This window comes from Ziziphus jujuba, chromosome 5 (genome assembly GCF_031755915.1).
Source record: "Ziziphus jujuba cultivar Dongzao chromosome 5, ASM3175591v1".
Classification (NCBI taxonomy): Eukaryota; Viridiplantae; Streptophyta; class Magnoliopsida; order Rosales; family Rhamnaceae; genus Ziziphus; species Ziziphus jujuba.
In genome coordinates this window covers 3,570,827-3,592,911 of record NC_083383.1, presented here as the reverse complement: position 1 = coordinate 3,592,911, position 22,085 = coordinate 3,570,827, and the positions used below count along the sequence as shown (strand labels likewise).

Here is a 22,085-nt window from a genome sequence, read left to right as displayed (position 1 = left end):
AAATTGTGCATAGTAGAGAATTTTCTTCTTCTTCTTTTTCTTTTACGGAGAATTGGTACGAAATTTGTTTCAATTGCCTAAAGCGATCAAACAATATGTTATTTTATTGTGCTTCTACTGCAAATGGGCCCAAGGTTTGGATTAATTACTCTGACATGTTGTTAGCCCTTTCTTCTTCTTTAGCTTTTTTTTCCCCCCTTTATTATGTTCTAAAAAAGGAAAAAGAGGAAAAATATATAAATAAAAATAAGGGAAAAAAAAAAAAACAAAAATAGAAGTAATCAGGCGGCATACCCTAAAAACATTGCACACTAAATTAATCTATAGGATCCCATCATCAGTGGACCTAAACCACCCACTTGCAGGTTTTTGGCAATTCCAATTATTGTCCCTTTGATATCAGTTTCCAGTGATTTTATCATTGGACGGCTACAATCTAATAGAGTCATTAGATCACATAGGGTCCACATGATACTAGTCTTTTTTATTTTTAAGGATTACATAATATTAAAAGGGAAATACATCCAAACTTGATCAAATTTAAGATTGAAGGTGTATTGTTAATGGTTTTAAGAAATTACAATGAATCGTGTCTCCAAATGCTCCAGAATATTTGTCAACGTGTGCACGTGTGATTTCGTGGATGCTTCGCGTATCTTCATCTAATTTGTCCAGCCACACCAACCATTTTTTGCTGGAAGGCATCTTAATTAGAAGTAAAAGAGTTGGAAATTACAATCTTCTTTTTCCATTCGATATCGACCAGTGTGTACACAATGACTGAGCTTCTATTCCCACTTCCAATTTCCAAACACTAATTAAAGAATCGATCTTTCCTGATAAAATCCACTATTCACATCCTAAGGCGTTGAGCTTGGTCCACCTTAACAACTAAGCCTATTCATCGCACCCCAAAACTCAAACGGAAATTTCGCAGGTAATATTTCCGTGTGGTATCTTAGCCCATTAAGTAAATCCAGGAGTTTTTGACAGGTATTTTTGCTTACAATTTTCTCCAATATGAAAGCTTGACTAGGATATAACATAGTTAGGTCAGTTTTGGCATAATAATGAAGAAAAAGTAATGAATCTCAAAAAAAAAAAAAAAAAAAAAAAGAAATAAAAGCTAAAAAAACACTTTAACTAATCTGACTTTGAAACTCCAATTAATTGAAGCATCTCATGCATAGTAACATAAGCGTTGTCCACCACCCGTTTGTAAATTGTCTGCTAAAAATTGGGCGACAATTTGCCTCTGCCAACCGGACGCGTCTCTTCCACTCGTGAAAGAAAAGAAAGCTTTCCCCACCACATTAAGAAAGGAACCCCCATGTGATCCGGTTCCTAATCACAGATAATTAAGTGAGGCGGTGTTATTAGTAGCATTAACATGTACCAAATTCCAACTTGCCAACCCATTAAAAAAAAAAAAAAAAAATACACGGTTGTGAAAGTCGGCCCCCAAATTAATAGGAAAAGTCGCTGCGATTACCTAAGAAGCCGGCTGGCTGCTCTAGAAAAATTGGAGAGGGTCTTCTTTCCTTTGGATCTGACCGCGTTTCTGAGCGTATAATGATTTTGACTTTGAAGATGTCTAATGAGTCTTCCAGTTATATCTTAGAAGTGGCTTAGTCACCTCCCAGACCTAATGGACCCCCCACAAATTTTCCACTCCTCCCACTCTTACACTCCCCTTTGGCTACTTCCCGAGTTCTTTCTTTGACCGACTCTCTGGTCCTTCTTGGCTACCAAGGAAAGTCCTTTGAACTAAACGTGCTCCTTCTTTTCTATTATTATTATTAATTTTTTTTTTTTTTTAAAGACAGAAAAAACTAAACGTGCTTCACTCGTGTACCCTCTTCGACCAAATTATTTAATATATTTTTGTAAAGAAAAATACGTTGGCCCACTCTCTCTCTTACTTTCCCACCACTTGTCACGCAACTTCCCTCTATAACTCTTATCTACCCCCTATAAACACCCCCAACCCCCTTCACTCTCACTCATTCACAATTTCACACTTCCAACAACTGCTCTCTCAGATTCGCTTTCTTATTCAAACTTTCTTCTCTCCGCTATTTGCTTATTAGCTAATTTTCTCAGTTAGATTTGCAAAAGCTCCGATGGCTCTTGAAGCTCTCAACTCTCCGACCACCGCTACCCCTTCGTTTCACTACGACGACGCTAACCTCCACAACCTTGAGCCATGGGCCAAGCGCAAGCGTTCCAAGCGTTCTCGCCTCGACCATACTCCTACAGAGGAAGAATACCTGGCTCTCTGCCTTATCATGCTCGCTCGCGGTGGAGCTGCTGCTACTACTAACTCCTTCGCCGCCTCACAGCGCCATCAGTCCCCTAGCCCTGCTCCACAACCAGAGGCTGCAACTTCGGCAACGAAGCTTAGCTACAAGTGCTCTGTCTGCAACAAGGCCTTCCCTTCTTACCAGGCTCTTGGTGGACACAAGGCCAGCCACAGGAAAGGCAACGGAGGCGGCGGCGAAGATCAATCCACTTCCTCCACCACGACTACCTCCGCAACCACCGGCGCTGTCTCTAACGGTACGGGTAGGTCCCACGAGTGCTCAATCTGCCACAAGAGTTTTCCTAGTGGTCAGGCCCTGGGCGGTCACAAGCGGTGTCACTACGAAGGCGGTGCTAGCGGCGGCGGTGCCACCACTAGCGCCGTAACTTCCTCCGAAGGTGTGGGTTCCACAACCCACACCAACAGCCAGAACCATAGTCACCGCGACTTTGACCTTAACCTCCCTGCCTTACCAGAATTCTCCCGCGGTTTCTTCATCTCTGGGGACGACGAAGTCGAAAGCCCTCTGCCGACGAAGAAGCCTCGCCTTTCGGTGACCCCGAAAACCGAAGTTCCTGAACACCACTAAAAATTACCTCTCTTCCCTAGCTTACGATTTGTTTTAGAAAAGAATTGAATTGATGTGTTTTTCTTTTATCGGATGAGAGTCCAATTTTTTGTGTACATACAAGTCGATTTGTTCTCAAATTGCTAAATTGTGGTAGTTGAAATTCATTTGATTAATTTTTTTTTTCTTTTTCAATTTTAGAATTAAATTAATAAAATAGTTTTTATTTTTAATTTCCTGCTGACAAAGTGACAAGTAATAATAAAATAATATCTTCATACTGAAATGTAAAATGCGCACAGCGTCAAAGACTCAAACGTCCAGGCGCGCAGGGCAGGGAATCGCCATGATGTGAGTTGCACAGACCAACCGCGTGAGTGGTTGAGGGCAAAGGAGTGGTGGCAAGAGTTTGTTAAGAGTTCAGTTGAGACCACTTGCCCATGTTGAGTGATCAAAGAGAGAGAGTGTTGGAGCATGTGACGGTTTTAACTGTTAGTACAGTACTTACTATCCAGTTACAGTGTCTGAGGGTCACGCGCAGCAGCATGCTGAACCTATTTTAACACATCTCTTTTCGACTCAATTATGGGGGATGGCGATGATGGGATGAGATCGTGAAAGTTGAGGAGCCGAGGATGAGATCAAAAATTGGGGGCCATTTGGTCATTGCGAAATATTGGATAAGAAGATAGATTTTGATTTTATGTCATTCATTCGCGTTTTTGGCACACCGTTTTGCGTATAGAGGTGGAAGACGACACGTGGGTTTTTAATTTTAAAATCTTCATCTACGTTTTGATGATGCATCTGCTTCCTTTCTCTTCCTCTGCTGATTGGTTTGGCTTGTTTCACCAAACACAATTGTTAGGAAAATGGGAATTTGAATTTGGGAACCTAATTAAGGGCTTGTGTGTGAAAACGACGAATGGTCTTCACCGTCAAAATGGTTTTACGCCAAAAACGCGTTCCCTGTGCTATTTTCCCGGGATGTAAAACTCTATTATATTCTAATTTTGTCTTGGTCTTGTCCATTATTGTATTTTAGGCTTTTTTTCATATCCACCGTTTTTCGGTTTCGTAATATGTAATTTTCCATAACGACATAAATCAATGTGAATTTGCTGGACGTTTTTATTACCAATTTTTTCCAGTACAAACAGTTGTAATCAGCTGGTAATTTGAGTTTTGCCCAGGACAAATCCATATGTGAATTTCAAACGAAATAAAAGTAAAACGTTTTCAACAAAGCTTGAGGCAATGGAAATTACAAGTGGCAGACTCGTGACCTAAAAGAAAAAAAAAAAAAAAAAAAAAAAAAGTCGGCAACTTGGCCACATTGTTCTGGTTTTCAATGTGACAAAATTAGTGGTTCTCCCTGAGTAGTGACCATGCGCGTCTGGACCACGTCCATAGTTTTACATTATTTAAATACAGGGAGAGAACCACAGGTTATACCAAAAAATAACAAACAAAAAAATAATAATAATGAATAATAAAAGGGAGAGAATTACAGGTAGCCGACTTTTCTTTGATTTTACCAACGCATGGTATAGATGATATATTTGGGTAATATCGGTCAGCCACCGGTACCGCTGCTTTGTACTGGATGCCTTTTCACATAGCGACCCACTGGCCCAATTTTATATAACATTAGTTCTTCTACCACGCCAAGGCTTTTGAATTTCGAATGTGAAGCTACAAAGAATCAACCCCACGACTTCTTCAGCCTAATTAACCATTGCAAATAATTAGTTGATAAAATCTCATGCGTTAAGCATGGCTTGCTAACTAAACATATTCAATGTTGAAAAGGAGACTGGGTTTTTGCGAGTCAACCCGTGAGTAATTTGGATGTGACCCAGGGATAATATATCCAGCTCGACTCGGGTTGTACAAGAAAGTTATTGTTCAACGAAAAGATAGAATAATTAGAGGTGCATGAAAGTGGGAAATAAATAAAAGGTGGTCAACAAGTAATCGTATATATACACAGTATGTGGAAATAACTGTGTAAGTGCATAAGAGTACTCACCAATCTCATCCTCTGGAGGAAAGTATACACGATAAATTATTATCAGGATCGGTCTTGAAACTTAAATATCATGTTTAAAATTAGAAAAAAAATGCTTTTTTTTTCATCTATATATATATATATAAATTTTCCACTTATTTAGATTCATATATATATATATATATATAATAACAAATAATAATAAAACTATTATAATATATAATCATATAAAACTATTACATTACAAAAATATAGCATTTCAAATTTTTTTTTTCATATACCATGAAAGAAAAAAGTACAAACAAAACATGCATTTTAAATATTTATGACAAAAAAGAAAAAAAAAACAAATATCAAGAAAACAAATCGAAATAAAACAAATACAAAAGTAAATAAAGAATATAAGAAAAATTAATAAAACCTGATTTATGGTAAAAAAAAAAAAAAAAAAAGAAGCACATTGGAAAAAATCTTATAATTTTATTATTTATCTAGAAGAACTGAAACATATAAACAAAATTATAAATCACATAACTATGGAGAAGATGAAGTTTTGTTTTCGTATTTCTTTTAATAAGAGAAAAGTGTCTAAAAAGCTATTAATTTTAGTTTTAATCTGGTTAAATATGAATAAAATATTTTTTTTAGCCAATATATAAATATATTTTTATTAATTAATTTGCATATCAAGATTTTTACTATGCATTATTATATAGGCTGCATATCATATTTGACAATATTTAATTGTGATATGGATTTCAAGAATAATAAAAAAATTTCTTGTTAATTAATATGCTTTATTTAAATATATATATATATATATATATTTATATTTATATATATTAATCTAATATTTATATATTTTTAAATCATTTTATCTCCAAATTTTATATTCATTGATTTTGGTAAAAATATATTTCTTCTAACAATTTTTTAAATAAAAAAATATATGTATATATATAATTTATTATATATCTATGATTATGAGGATTATGAGGTCTCTGTAATTATTAGGTCAACCACACATGTTGCATGCCCTCATGCCGGTCCTATTATTATGATTTGTGATTTATGACTAGAAATGAAGTTATAAGTTGAATTTTTCTAAGTTATGATTATTCTGCTTAATACAAAATTAGTTAATTAATGTCATTCAACCAACTGTGGGGGTAGACTGTAGTATAATAGAGACCCCACCTATACAGAAGCAGCCAACGTGGCTACCTTTCTCTTCCTCAGATATCTACGGTTGGATGGTCGCTGGTATAGACACGTGACACCTCAGGGCTCGTGAGAGGTTTGGATTAACCAAATGGATCTTAATGATTCATATTAGTTGGTCGGCTAACCAACCGGTATAATAAGACACCTTGGGTTGGCCTGCATGAATTAATTTGTACATTATTTTTATTATTATTATATATATATATATATATATCATTTAATTAATGAAATTCAATATCCACCTAATTAACAAGTTCTCTGGGCTTACCTACTATATAATCAAGTTGTCTAATGAGAATTTTATATTTATCTGTGAATGTTAATTATTGTATTCTCGATGGGACTGAATTTAGAATTATCCAACCGCAGTTCTGTTTACTTGAAAAGTACCATCATAGAATAGTATTTCTCATTTAGTGGTATGACTGTTATCTGTGCTGAAGCTACAGTTATAGAAAAATGACAAAACTTTGAAGTTTGTTTCATTTTCATGGATTATTGAATAGGATGCTTCAGCTTTAATTGCTCACATGGAATTGTGAAGTTGATAAATGAGTTTCACACATAAATCATATACATTTTCCATGATAATTAATAATAATTAAAAGATGCGCTGGTTGATATTTCTTTCAAACATGTCGATGTATAATAATGCACAAGATCAATCAAGTTCTAAATTTTTTGCAGGCTGTGCAGCGTGTTCGTGCTAACGTAATAAATAAATAAATTAAATATGTATCAATTATATAGATTAATAATAAATATATAGTTTTATATTCCAAGGAGCTACATATAATGATAATATTGTATTTGATTAGAAAATCAACTTCAAAATAGCTTTCATAAATTCATTCGATCCTTCGAATATTTTAATTTGGAAAATTGAAAATAAAAAAATTTGAATAGTACTTAATGGATACATTTTATTTCTAATATGTCTCTCTCAAATATTCACCAAATAAACACTTAAAATATCTCAAGCTCTAGCTTCGTGATTATAGGACATGCATCGTAAGCTAATGAGCACAGCCAAGAACCCTGTAGTATTTTTGGATTGAAATCATGTATAAATCACATCACTTATTCTCGTTATTTCAACATATTTAAAATAAATAAATAATAATAATTAAAACTATGAATAAATCAATTGAATTTAGTGAACAGATCCTCATAGAGAGTATGTGGTTACTGATACAATTAAACTCTGAAGTGAATAATCATCCACGTAAAAATGTTTTAACATAAAAAAATATGTGTGGATACAAATAAATAAGGCTACGGAGTTCCAAACTGAACAAACTCCATTCCGTAGGAGGTTGGTCCCCTCATCGGTCACTGAACTCCAACAAAAACTCCCAGTGAAAAGCACAATGCTTTGCACGTGCCGTGGATACACTTTGGAGTACGCAGTACTTGCAATCACCACGTCACGTACCGTCGCCGCCTTGCATTTTTATTTTATTTTATTGTATTTTTTAAGTGCAAATTCATTAGTTGCCAAATTACCACCAATGTTGAATTCAACGGTTGCACAAACCTGCACTGTTGGCATAAAATGATTAATCCTTCCTTTGGGTGTGACTGTTTATCTAGATGTGTTGAAAACAACTAGCTTGACATATTTTATTTAATCACCACTAATTTTTGCTCTGTTTCTGTGTCTGGTTGATTAGTGTTTGGTTAGCTTTTTTGAATACATTAGATTATAACCATGGATTAAGTTATTGGAGCCGCCCACACTTTGTATATGAGAATAAAATGTAAAATTCAATTTGTACACTACAAATTTGATTACCAGAAAAAAGGAAACAAAGAATTTTTATACATTAGAAATTTACAACTGCCAATTAAACTGATTCTTCGTAGAAGCTTCTTGGAACGGGCAAGTTCTTTGTATTATTTGACTGTACGGCGGTTACAGACTTTTTTATGGCATTTTTAGTTTGGTAAGCCGACTCAACAAAATTTTCAAACATCTTTTATTCCACGAAAAAAGCATGGGACAGAGAGAGCACCTCTAAGCATGAGAAAGTCAAAAACTTGGTTTGCTCTGTCCTTTGGATCCCCTGTTCTCATTGGAAAATGGTGATTCTTTTTCCAGCATATATTTCAATCATCCCACGTTCCCTATAATTAATTTTCTACTCTTAGAAAGTTATATCCTCGATGCAAAAAGTTCAAATGCATTTAGAAAAATTAAGTGTTTATATATTGACGTAACTAGACGTAATATTATATACAGTTGAGTTTAAAAATAGAACAAGTTAAATATAACACGAGAGAAAGATCAAAGATGAAAGACCCAGCTCCAATCCCAAACCCAACCCACTATTCGTTTTATTAGAAAATTAAGAAAAAAATATAAATGACAGCAATTTCATCTGTGATAAGCAAAACATTAATCCTGTAATATTTCACTAAAACCTTTTTTATTTTCTCTGTCGGGAAAGGCATTGTTGAGTTGTTGTGTGTCAGTGGAAATACCACTGAGACTAAATTATATATGTATATTTTTAGTGACAGACAGGCCAAAATGCGAACCAATTTTTATTCATTTGTTTTTGTTTATGTAAGATTTAATCCGGGTGGAGTGAATCTGGACCTCTAGGTGGGAACTGGGAAGTAATAATGATGAGGACCCCATAAGCAGCAGAAGTAGCAGTGAAGACTAGAAGTGGAATAGGTCACTCCACAGTTGATGGATGGATGGGATCACATCAATTCATTGAATGCTTCTGCTAACCACAAACATCAACCTCCATTTCTTTCTTTCTTTCTTTCTTCTTTTCCTTTCTTCCAATAATATATTTCTCTTCAATTCAATGATTGAAGGGAATGATTTCTGACATTGCTGTATATATGAAATTTTCAATCCCAATATCATCTTAATTCAACCGAAAACGATCTGTCCTTTGTTTTTGGGTTCAATCATTGAGAAATTTTAACTGATAAAAGATCTTAAAAGTTCAAATGTTCATTATGATTTAGGTTAATCCTCAACATATTTTCCATTCATAGCTTGAAGAAACAATTTTAACGAAGGTAATAATCATCTCGCACTTATCTTATTCTAAGAGGCCAATCCAATCGGGTACATTTGGTTACGAAACAAGTATTCGTTAATAAGACGCCCAATTCGGCCTAATAACCTTTGGATTGTGTAACTAGCAATTGACCTTTTTCTTATTGGGCCTTACCACCATTATATCGCACTTTAGCTTAAAAAGGAATACCAGGAAAGCATTCTTTGATGTTTCAGACAATATTAGGAGGAAACTGGAATATTTTTTTTAATTTTTTAATTTTTGTTCTTTGGTGAATGAAGGCAACTGGAATATACCTTTTTATAGCGAACATGTACACATAGTTGGCATCCTCAATCTGTTTAAGATCAATATTCGGATATAACTTTAGACGCTTTATCTATATATATTTATATTTCCATCAAAAGTGTTGATTCTTATCAACAATATTGGTACCAGATAAATTATCTGCTCCCTGCATAGCATAAAACAACAAAATTCTAGTTTTTGTTTTTAATACATTTCTTGCTTTTGCCAACTTGATTTCGAGTACCCATATAGGAACCAGTCTTCCAAAAGTATGCAAAATGCTAAGCATATTTATGAGCTTTATCGTTACAAAATCAAAAGAAAAATAAAATAAAAAAGGAATATATATATATATATATTTACAAATATGTATGAGTTTTGTCGGGGATAAGTTCACCTACAAAGTTTAATAGCGATGTTCTTAGTTTTATCTCCTATCTAGGCCCAAACAAATTAAAAACTGGTTTCCCAAACTTAATGGACAATGATGAAGTTAATAAGAAGCCCAACTTAAGAAATCTTAAACTTAATTGAAGCTAGTTTCAAAAGCACATATATGTGACCATATCATCTTTGTTGCCTACATAATAATACATATATGCCTCCAGTGTCACCTAAGAAACTTTCATCCATACTGTCATCTCTTTTCGCTTTCATTTAATCATATGTGATATAAACTCAATTATCTATAATTATGTGTAAAGTGTTAAAATAAAATATATAACTTTCATAAAATATTTATTGAATGTTGTGAATATAATTCTATTGTATCACATCACCCACCCATACAATGGTTACGCATAAATTCTTTCTCACACAAAACATATATGATTGTACTACAAGCTAAGGAAAAAAGGCAAAAGATCCGGTTCTTTCGCATCCTCTTATTACTAATCAATTTTAATTAAATTTTCATTGTGAAAGACGAAAAATTCAATAAGAGACCGAGAATCTTGATCGCACAAAGTCAGCAAAGTTAGTGATTTTCATTATGCGGATACCAAATGACCAATCATTTTAAATCCCTCGTAATAATAATATTTAATTATCAATTAATTGATTAAATTAGTATTTATTACAAAATCGTGATATAACAACTTGTTCATATATTTGTTTTGATATGCATGAGAAAAAAGTAATTATTGAAAATAAATATCCTTCGCGAAAGGTTATTCTCTACCTATTCATTAATTTGCATATCTGACTTAGCTCCTAATGGGCTGTATTTTTCTCGTGTGGCAGTTATTTGACGAGTACTTCGAACATTTTAGAACTTCGAGAACGGTCCAATGAATTAATTAGACTGCAGACAAGAGTTAAAAAACTTTTAAAATATCGAATGTTATATCAATTTAGTTTTGGCATGGAGACATATAGTCGGTGATTTTATTCCACAAAAAATAGATTAAATATCAGTATTAGGAATGTTACCAAGAAATTTTGTAATCAAATGCTATTTCTTTCCCTTTTCCATGAGCTAGTATTTTAAATAAAGAAAAATTGTGATTTCCTGAAGGTGGTGTATACAGAAAGGGAAAGTTTGCAAATTGCAATATTAGAGTTGAGGTTGGCAGTGCAGTACTTATGAGGAATTGGGAGATATTATCATTAAAAGTGATAGTTTAACAAAAAAAAATTTCTCGACCTTCACATCATATTGATAAATTTAAAAATTTAAATTTAAATTTAAATTTTATCATAAAATTAATTATTGTCTAATAGCCTCGTACCATAATGACATGGTTGAAAGGCTAAAGGCTATAATCTTAAAAAAAAAAAAAAAATTAAAAAAAAAGAAAAAAAAAAGAAAGGGGGAATTGGGAGGCGCCAAACACTGCGCCGAGTCCGACTCTCAAAAAATAATAATGACAAAATGCAGAAAATGGAGAAATATCCAACGGTGGAAAATGGTGGGAAGGAGGGGATCCAATGGTAAAATTAACAAAGCGGGATGTTACAGAGGGAGTCGCGGAAACACGGAGCCGCTCTTGCCCAGAGTTTGGAAGATATTCCCTCGAGTCGACAACCCCACACAGGTGTAGGTCCCACCCCGTACATAAAAGTCCACCGTCAAAATAGACCCCTTTAATTAATTAAATCCAAAATTAAACTCAACCACGGTTACTTTTTAACTTAACCCCATTGCCCCTTCCTAATTCCTATTGTTTTTGTTCCCTCTCTGGCTCTCTTCTTGCCCACTTGCATTTCTTCTTCTTCTTTTTCCATTGGTTTCTCTTCCTTCCTCACTCACCAAACTCAACTAAGAAACACTCTCTTACAACCTTGGCCAGACTTATTATACTTCCCAGTCAACAATCTACCTCTCTATTACTTTAATTAATCATCGGACGGTCCAGATGAGCTGCAACGGTTGCAGAGTCCTCAGGAAGGGCTGCAGCGACAAGTGCGTTCTGAGGTCGTCACTGCACTGGATTGACTCTCCAGAAGCCCAAGGCAACGCCACCTTGTTTCTCGCCAAGTTTTTCGGCCGCAGCGACCTCATCTCCTTCATCTCCGCCGTCCCTGACCATCAACGCCCTGGTGCTTTTTTAATTTTTTTAATTACTCTTTTTTTTTTTTCCTTTTCATTTTTTGCAAAAAGAATTATAAATTTTAATACATTTTTTTTTCTTTTTTTGGATTTGTGTGGTTCACACTTCACAGCGTTGTTTCAGTCACTTTTGTTCGAAGCGTGTGGCCGTACGGTTAATCCAGTGAACGGAGCTGTAGGTCTTTTATCGAGCGGGAACTGGCACGTGTGCCAGACGGCGGTGGAGACGGTGCTCTCTGGAGGAGTATTGCGGCCGATAGCTGGGATTCTGACACAGAACGTCGACGAGTCTTCGGAAACGTACACTAGAAACGCATGCATGCTACCAAATCTCTACTATCCATCTCTGCCGTCCATCTACAATCCAAAGCAAGGACAGCCGTTGGATACGGACATGTCTCTCTCAACAAATTTTGGAACTGGAGGCAGAGGAAGAGCATGGAGTTTCTCGGTGGAGAAACGGCTGAGGGATTCAGTTTCAGTGAGTTCGGAAGAATCGGTGATCACAACGGGCGGCCTTGGAATCGGTGAGCGAAAGGAACGGAAACTTCTGAACCTGTTTGTCTGAATATGTGAATGAGGGAGATAGAAAGAGAGAGAAAGAGGAGAGTAGTGGTGGTTGATAAAAGTGGTGAGGAGTAGAAAGAAAGAAGTGAGTGAATAATAGTAATTATATTAATTATATATGTGGTATCGGATAAAATTACATAATGAGAGAGGCTTCTCTTGTTTCGACCGCCGGGATTTTAATCCTCCGGTGAGATTTTGCATAAAATATATATTTTCCATTATCTTCGACTTTTTATTCCTCTCCTTCCATTTCAATTCCTTTACATGATAAAAAATATAAAACTAAAATAAAAAAAAGTATTAAATAACGAATAGGGCTGAGAGGCGATTGGGTATTGGGTTTAAGGGGAAGGTTCTGTCAACTTCCACTGAGAAGGGTTCGTCCGGGCCGTACATTTTTTATGGATTGAGACCCACCGTCTGATGCCTTCTGATGGCGGTCCTCCTACCTACAGACCCCTTTTTTATTTATTCTAAGTCTTACATGCATCCTGCAATGATAGCCGGTTTATTCTGCATAAGAAAATAAATATATATAATACATTATATATATATATATATATATAAAAGATTTAAGTAAATTTTTTTTGTAAGACGACTTAAGAAAATTCTCCTCCCTGCGCATTTTGGCTTCAAATCTATACAAACTCTTAGAATCCTTAAAGAGTGCAAAACAAAATGTCCTCTAAAATTGAGAAAAATCAATTTGACAAAAATAAATCAATTGAAAATATTACATAATAATATGCAAATGTAATTTTATATTAAAGAAGAAAAAAAGAAAGAAAAAAGAAGCCATTAGCCATCAATGATAATTAAGCAGCGCAACGGGTATGGATGGTGTTTAATAATCCTCGTACCCAACAAAAAGACAATAAATTTTTTTGGTGAGGAAATGTAAAGGGAATGTGGCGAACATTACAAGTTGCCCAACCTGCAGCATCATCAATCTTTTTGAAGCAGTGACAGCTAAGACTATAGTCAGCAGAACCTCAAAAAGTTTTGCATATACGGAAAAAGAAATTAAATTCCATAGGAAGAAGAAGATGATGATGATGTTATATATGATAATAAAATTAATACCGGCCTACGTAAGGTAGCTAGTACAGTTAAGTAGCTAAAGTTTCAATTCCACTCACCATATAAATTGTGTGTAACGTATATGCAGGGGCTCCATGGCTGTGTCTGATATATATTTTTGAAGCCATATGCTCTACCAATTTATATATATTGAAAGGGTGGTAATCCTAATAGGATAAGTGATCTAGAATAATCATTCTTTTTCGAATTTTACAATTTGCATTACGAAACCATTAAAAAGTAGCAAGAAAATTATTTTTATGATTAAAAAAAAAAGATAAAAAAAAAGAAAAAGAAAAAGAAAGAGGGCAAAGGAGGCTGATGGTCACATGGGGTCAGCTGAAATTTGACTCATTGTCTTGTGGTAGAGACGCAGGCATATTGAGGGAGGGTGGGATGGATGGACATGAAGTATGGAGTGGACGGCGGGTGGGAGTGGGACCCAGTTTACATGGAGTTATTAAATTAAATGTAGATTTTGCCAAAAAGCAAAACAATGGTGCGGTGCACGTCAGCCATCTCCAAGGACATAGTCCTCCTCCATTGGAAGTGGGTTCCACGGCATCACCATTTACCACCTATTTTATTATTATTATTTTTTTTTTTTTTACTTTTATTTCTTTACTTAAAGCTCTAATCTTAGGAAAACGACAGAGTTCCTACGCTTCGCCGCGTCTTTCTCTTTCATTTCCACTGGTCCTACCACGTATACAACCAGATTACCACGCTCGCATTATCTCTACTTTTTAAGCCTTTTTTTCTCGTCTCTATCATGGATAATTTTTCATTTTTTACGTACCATAGTTATCCAAATTCCGAAACCCCATTAGAAAACAGTGATGCCAAAAGGAAGCTAGCAAACCAAACTTGTTTATTTTTGTCCTTTTCATCCCCTCGAAATTTTGATACTGTTGATGTACAGATGCAAACCTTGTTTCTTACTTTCTATTCGAAGAGGAATGCGAACCAGAAGTCTGTTAATTGTTTTCTTCTGCTTTTGGTCCTTTTGCTTTTTTTTTTTTTTTTTTTGGGTGACTTGGTGTTGGAAGTCATTGATAATTGTAAACGACTATCATAGCTTCATAATATTTATTCATTATTATTATTATTATTGTTGTTGTTGTTTTAAAAGAAAAAGGATTGGTGTACTGTAATATGGTCATAAACACACTTGAACCTAGTATGACAAAAACGTTTCAACCACTCAACCAGAAAGCTATAGTAGACAATCAAGGCTGTGTAATGAGTCTAATGACATTATTTTACGGATGAAGCAAGTGTAATGGTCAATTAGATGAATGCTCATTCGTCTATACAAACATGATGTGTCCTAATTAAAATTATTAGTCAAACCAAAAAAAAAACAAAAAAAAAAAAAGAAAAAAAAAAGAAAAAGGGTTTGGATTCAATATTTAACCTTCTTGGACTTTTTACTTTATATGAATAAGATAAAGTGCCCACTCAATAAGAATAATAAATTAAAAATGAATGGAAATAAAGGAACTTATAAGAGTACAGTATCATTTAAAAGTCTACTCCAAAGCTAATTTTACTAAAGATGCCTTCAAAGAACTAGCTAGGCATAATTTAACCAACAAATAAAAAGAGCTTATATTCCACGTCTTAAACTTACCTACCACTAATACTCTGCAAGTTTTTCTAAACTGCTATGATAGCACCGGATAAAGGTCAACACTCAATATTACTAGAAGATTTTCGATTGTAGTTAATCATTTTAATAAAAACAACCACCATTTTGTCATCCAGAACCCTTCCTGTTCAATCAAACATGACCATAAGACTCAAAATTTTATCTTTAAATTCCTCAAATCCAGCCTGAATTTTCAGATAAATTTAGATGAAATTAAATACGACGGAGGATAATAAGTTTTCAGTTCCAAGTTGGAAGCCATGAAATCTTACCTTGCAACTGGAATTTATTTCGAAGGAAAGTGGCTGCTCTGGTTGGAATAGACTGTACAATATTGGTGTCCAGGACGGAGTTCATGCTCTTTGGTCTTGTAGCACTGCCCATGAGGTGTGGAAGTCAGCAGAATTTTATGTTTTGTTGGAGTATAATTTTGGCTCATTTGCTTATATCTTCTATTTAGTCTCAATCTCTTTTTCTGGTGTGCAATCGGAATGATTTGGCCTCATTAATTGAATGGGCTATTTGGAATTCGTCAACTGTGTTGCATGGCTATACGGGAATTTCCAACAACCAACTTCTTGTTAATCGCTTGGTTGCATGTGAAGTTTAAGGAGGTGAATTCTCCTCCCTTATCATAGAAAATTATTAGTTCTACAGTTTGCTGGTTGCCTCCATCGCCTATTACCATAAAGATTAATGTGGATGGGGCTTTTAGAGTGGACTAGCTTTTATCTTGGTGGGTGTTGCAATTTGAAATAACCAAGGTAAACTTTTGGCTGCTCTTGCTAAAGTCGATAACGAAACAGTCTTCTCCTCTTGCCGCGGAGCTCGAAGCTACTAACATGGCATACAAGTTTTTGATGGAGCGCCTTTTGTTTTTTTTTTTTTTCCTGGTGTTATTGAATCTGATTGAAAACAAGCTGTTATCTGATTATTCGGATTGCCTGGTTCCAGAATGTTTTCTAATCGAATCGGTTTGAAGCTAACTCAAAAACGCACTGGTTTTCATTGTTGCTTTGCTCCCTGTACTTCAAATATTGTAGCCCATGACCAAGATCTGGTTTTCATTGTTGCTTTGCTCCCTGTTATAATTTTTATTCATGATTAGAGGAAGGTCCTGCTTGGCTGCATCCTTTTTTGGACAACCAGCTAAAAATCACCATGATTATTCCTAGTAAATAAAAGTCACCCCGATTAGTGATCGTCAGGTCATGTTCTGACCAGTGACCAATGGTGTTATTGGGTCGCTATAATAAAAAATATATATATATATATATATATATCAACGCGTACACACATCATCAAAGCGGCACAAGACAAAGTTAATTTTCAATAAATCATAACCGTAGAATTATATAAGATTGAAAACACCTTTAGACATATTTACATTACATGTGTTGTTCATAGGAATTGTTCTGTCCTATGAACAAAGTACAAGTATACAATCTAATTTGTTATTGACAACAACGATTCCCTAACACCTATGCATGTAAATTACAAATCATACATCTTACTTCCACTTGTCTCAATACAAAGGTCAAAATAAGCACTCTTCTGTTTCTATAAGACACAACCAACCAATGAATTCTCCTTATTATCCCTGGCACACAAATCCAAGGAAAAAATAGGAACCAAAAAAAATAATAATAATAATAAAGACAGATATTTCAGGTGATGTTAGATTTTAAAATGGCATTTCTAATGAGGTTTACACTTTGGTTGTCAGGCTTGAAGGTATACGTTTTAGTTGTATAATATGTGTTCTGAAGCTACATTCCTTCACCTGGTCAACAAACCAATTTGAAAACAAGTTAAATCGTTGAGGCAAGAATATTACATGCTTATTGACCAACAAAAAAGTTAGATCAGTTGGAGAGTAAAATATCACCCAGATTAAGCTCTAACCATATGATTAAGTTCTTTTTTTTATATTATAATGAACAATTATTATATCAATCAATCTGATTAATCCCAAAAAAAGAGAAGCGCGAATGGTGAGGTTAATGTTATGTAAATTAATCTCACTTTTAATAATTGACACGACTCTCGAAAATGGGTTGTCACTGTAAGCCTAAAACATAATTCTTGGAGAAATTGATAAACCATGTGCAGAAGAATATATCTATGAAATTAAAATCAAGAACAAAACTTACTTGCAAGGCTGCAACTGTTGACAATAGATCTTTGCATTGACCAAGCAAAATTTGCTCCACTGCAGTTACATTTGCAAGTTCAGCCACCACGGAGTTCACTTCCCCAGCCTATTATCAACAATAAATGGATCAATATGGGTTTTCAAATATAGCCACAATGAAGCACACAAAGATATAGCCATCAGCCAGCATACTAGAAGTGCTGAAAGTTCAAAAAGCAATTGAATCATAATGACTTCAGACAAACAAACAGCAAAGAAGTGCCCAAAAAAATAAAAATATCACATGATTGAGCAAGTGCAAAAAAAAAAATCACATAGTTGAGCCTTAACGCAAAAAGGCTATCTCTACTAGAAAGAGTCGCTTAGGTGGCTGCAACTATTTGCAAAAGAAGCCGGTTTTATTTGAATTGTGGAAATTGAAAGCTTCATGTTTAGGGTTTAATGTGTGCATTTATCGTTTGGTTTGATTAATAGGAAACAAAATTATAGGAAACAAAATGAGAAACAAAATTATAGGAAACTAGAAAGTAATTAAACAGAGTTACAACATTCTTAAGAGCTCACACACACACACACACACACACATGCAAACTGCCTGCGGGAGATTAGTCATATATTAGGACAAAACAAAGATTACAATGAGTTCAACTTGACAGGGAGTAGAGCGACCTCTTCATGGTTTTAGGTCAAGTTGCATGTACAGTAACAATATTCTAATCGAATTACACCAGAAGAAACCATGAGAAATTGATGATATGCATACATGCATGCGTGGTGTGTTATGTACAGAGAGACATGGCAATCCTACCAAAAAGGAGATAGCCAAGAAAAAAAGAAATGACCTTAGATGACAAAGTGTATATTGATGATGCCATTGCCTGCATCACATCAACTGCCGTGCAAATAGCATCCTTCACATTCTGGACATCTGCCTGTAGCAACAACACCAAGGTAAGAACAACTGTTAAGCCACAACGTCATCGATCTCATGAGAAGCACTGAGGTGGCCAAGTAGAAGAAAAGAAAAGGCACATACCCTTGCCCCACCAACCACTGGAAGGCGGAGAGTACTAGCCCTCAAAGCTTCAATGGCCCCTAACAAAGAACTAGAGTAATCACGATCCATATGAGACCACTCTTCCAAATATATCATCTGCGCATCAAGTAATATAAATTTACACATAATAGCCACTCAAAATCCGGAAAATTCTACTTAAGGAAGAGAAAGGGAAGGAGGAATACTCTTTTTAAAATAGAGAGAGAGATCCTAAAGAAAAATAAATAGCACAAACATGACTGAAAAATTTAACAAATCAATGACAATGACTGTAAATATTAAACAAAATTAAAGCATGGATTCTTTAAAAAACAAACAAACATAGGTAGAAAATGCGGCAAATAACCTTACCTGCCCTTTGAGGATGGCAGTTAGCTTTAAACTTTGTCTCAGTGAATCTAATTCTGTTCTTTTGGTTCTGACAGATTCCCGAAGTTTTGATGTCGTTATCCAAGCATTATAGAGGCTTCTCTGATGCAAAAAGGAAATAATAGACACATTGAGACTTTGATTTTGAAACGATGAAAATGATTGGATATGCCAACTGAGAAATCGTTTTCTTTAATATATTCTGGCACAGAGAGATATATTATTCAAACAGCTAATCAGCCAATTCATACAAAACAGTCACCAGGTTTTCCTTCCTTTTGTTCAAAAGATCATCCAGGAACCAAATGCTTCAAATAAAATTACAACGTATCACTTTTGATGCTCTTCCTAACTGTGGAACTTCACAATCAACAAATAATACCGTCTAACCTACAGAGTGAATGACATAATAAGCAACCAGCAGCCAGAAGGCAACTGTTGTACACCTATCTCAAGGCCCACTTACAAACTCTCTTTCCTCATGTTTGCCTACAATCTAGATAGTACCATCTTTGCACTTAAAATGTTAATGCTAAAACAAACCAAGAGTTGACAAAAGCAATCAGTCTTTGCCACCGAAAAGAAAAGAATGTCCATATACTCCATGGCGACACGCTCAGACGTCGCATGCTCTATCAAGTTCATGACTAATGCAGATACTGCCTAAAAACACTGCAACAAGTTCCTAATGATGTTTAAAGCACCTACATGAAAAAATAACGAACTTTCCTGTTCCTAAATCTCCAAAATCTAAACCCCATTTCCGTTACTAGGATATTAGACCATTTCCAAAAACCTTATAGATTTAGCATTTCTTCAAAATTAGAGCAGCATAGTGTCATAGTCTGTCTTTTTCCAACATAAGCATTGCAAAATCCAGCATCTATCTAATAATCTTTACATAAAGCAGCCGGTCAAGACTTTTTCCTCCCCCCACACCATTTTTTTTTTTTTTTTTTGGGTTGTTGTTGTAATTCAACAAAGAGAAGCTGACAGTCAAGATTAAATAAAACTTTCAAGAATTATAAAAAAAAAAAAAAAGAAGAAGAGAAAAAAGAAAAGAAATCTATATACGCACCTCTGCATTTAATTTCTGTACTGAGAGTGAAGCATCAGCTCTAGCATTGACGAATCTCCATTGCAAAAGCCTGTTATATAATATCCTAAGTATATATGCATCATGTATCCGGTTCTCCCCACCTTTCCCTCTTCTAAGATCAGCAGCAAAGCTTAAAATCGATGGTGCGTTGTTCAAACTACTAGCCGCCACTACTCCATTCCTCACTCGAGATGGACTGATTCCCCTCGATGGGGATGATATTGTGAATGTTGCAGCAGACGATTTATTTGGCGATGCAGGGCGAACAACCCCACTACGCATAGGAGATGACTGTGCCCTCGTATTCAAAACCCCTCGTGGAGACGAAACGAGCCCTGAGGTGGACAAAGACTTCACTCCATTCCTAGACAACGGTGACCCTGGCTCCGGCTGCCGCTGCAACCGGTTCTTCGCCTCCTGCCAAAACCTTGCCGGCACTATGATTCCTCTCGGCCCTCCTCGCAGCCCTAAACCGCCATTCCCGCCACCACCGGCAAATTCTTGGGCTCCCGTTGTTGTACTACTGCCGGAAGACACACTTTCCGAATCAGAAAAAGCAACGGGCTCGGACTGTACATCAGAGCGAACAGACGAATTGCTATCGACAACGGCCTTCTCCAATTCTGCACTGCCTAAAGCAGAGCTCAATTTTCCATCGATATGATCGCCGTCCTCGGCCATGTATTTTTGCAATGCCCTTACTACATTGCCTCCAGATCCACTACCGCTCCTTCTCTCATCTGTACAATCCAAGCTCTGGTTCATACAATTCGCTTGCCGCAACCTCCCTGGCCACCGCTGCTGCTGCTCCATCGGTTTCAAATTCTCGCTCTGATCTCCTCTCGCTGGCGTCGTCACCTTCCTCCTCTCAGGCGTACTCTTCCTCACACTAGGCGACGGCGACGGCGACGGCGACGGCGACGGTGGACGCTTCACCTTGCTGACTTGGAATGCGAACGACTCACCTTGAAACGAAACCGATAAGCTCCTTGTCGAAGCGAAGAGCAGCTTCTGAACCGCAGACATCTCACCAGCACCACCAACTCCATTACAACCCCTCAAGTCCAATGAATTAGTCCGGGGAGTCACCGGCCGCCTCCTCTCGGCAGATTGTGTACGCTTGGTAACCGGTAAAGCCGCAGGCCTCGGGGTCATGGTAGCCGTTGGAGTGGGAGTCTTGGAAACTTGCGGCGACGGACATCGTCTAGAACCGGTAGAAGAAGATGATGAAGAGGTAGAAGAGGAGGAGGAGGAAGAGGACATGTAACGAGAAGTGACTTCTCGGGCTTTGGAACGACGAGTAGCAGCAAGAGCATTGTCGGGTTCGGACGGTAACAGAGGAGGTCTTGTAGGGTTTTGAGGACGCCTTCCTTGGGATGCGATTTTGTTGTTGAATGGCGTAGTGGACACAGCAGCTACCATCTTATACTTCCCCAACAAATCCTTTGAAATCTCATCCTTCAAAAAATCCACTCCACAAGCCCTAATTTGAAAGAATCAAAACTGAGACAAGGAGACAGCAGAGAGATCAATGAGTTAGAAGAGAGTGTGAGATTTGAGAAATACAGAGACTGAGAGGGTTTTTTATTTAGAGCGTTGTGAAGGCGATCGGAAATATGACCGTTACGGGGCAGAGAGATAAAAAGAGAGCGTGTGCGTGTGGGGCTGCGCTAGCAGGGAAGCAGTTTAGGCGAGATTTTGGAGCCTAACTGTCGTAGTAGCCTACTCTGCACGACTGCACCCGTGACATTTAAACCCGTTTTTGTTTAAATATAAAATTAAACAAATAGTTACTCCACGCGCTGGGTCGTGGAGGTGCTCGCCAGCTGCGATGGCGTCGAGGGTATTTTTGGGAAAAGAACGGTGGGAATGGCGGTTACACGTGGAGGCGAATTTGTGGGCTTCAAGCGCACGCCACGCGGAATGTTATGGGAAAAAAGAAAAGAAAAGGGAGAGATACTGGGATGCAGTAATGGTGAAGTGTATTATTATGTGGATTTGTTGTGGAATCTTCGAAGATACGTTACGCAAACAACATTTTTATTTCCCTTTTTAAAAGGTGGATTTTGGATAAACAACGTTATTAGCAAATAACCGTTCTAAATAATATTGGATT

The 22,085-nt window shown here is 36.3% G+C and overlaps 3 protein-coding genes and 1 long non-coding RNA gene across 4 annotated transcripts; 2 read left to right on the top strand and 2 right to left on the bottom strand.

Annotated features, from left to right (window-relative positions):
• The first annotated feature begins 1,993 nt into the window (after window positions 1-1,993).
• On the top strand, window positions 1,994-3,103 carry LOC107433725 (zinc finger protein ZAT10). The gene has a single exon (XM_016029569.4). It carries the CDS (start codon window positions 2,124-2,126, stop codon window positions 2,889-2,891), a length of 768 nt encoding a protein of 255 aa, XP_015885055.1. The 5' UTR covers window positions 1,994-2,123; the 3' UTR covers window positions 2,892-3,103.
• Window positions 3,104-11,345: 8,242 nt separating this feature from the next.
• LOC107433688 (LOB domain-containing protein 39) lies at window positions 11,346-12,786 on the top strand. The gene is made up of 2 exons (XM_016045005.4): window positions 11,346-11,978; window positions 12,102-12,786. Exons 1-2 carry the CDS (start codon window positions 11,795-11,797, stop codon window positions 12,554-12,556), a joined length of 639 nt encoding a protein of 212 aa, XP_015900491.1. The 5' UTR covers window positions 11,346-11,794; the 3' UTR covers window positions 12,557-12,786.
• On the bottom strand, window positions 12,650-14,714 carry LOC132803664 (uncharacterized). The gene is made up of 2 exons (XR_009638874.1): window positions 13,698-14,714; window positions 12,650-13,071 (listed from the first exon to the last, which is right to left on the bottom strand). It is a non-coding gene; the product is annotated as an uncharacterized LOC132803664 (long non-coding RNA).
• A 1,897-nt stretch (window positions 14,715-16,611) lies between these two features.
• On the bottom strand, window positions 16,612-21,853 carry LOC107433729 (QWRF motif-containing protein 2). Its single transcript, XM_016045070.4, has 6 exons — window positions 19,949-21,853; window positions 18,853-18,972; window positions 18,481-18,597; window positions 18,287-18,376; window positions 17,443-17,550; window positions 16,612-17,072 (listed from the first exon to the last, which is right to left on the bottom strand). The coding sequence occupies exons 1-6, from the start codon at window positions 21,389-21,391 to the stop codon at window positions 16,998-17,000; spliced, it is 1,953 nt and encodes a 650-aa protein (XP_015900556.3). The 5' UTR covers window positions 21,392-21,853; the 3' UTR covers window positions 16,612-16,997.
• Between the last annotated feature and the right edge of the window lie 232 nt (window positions 21,854-22,085).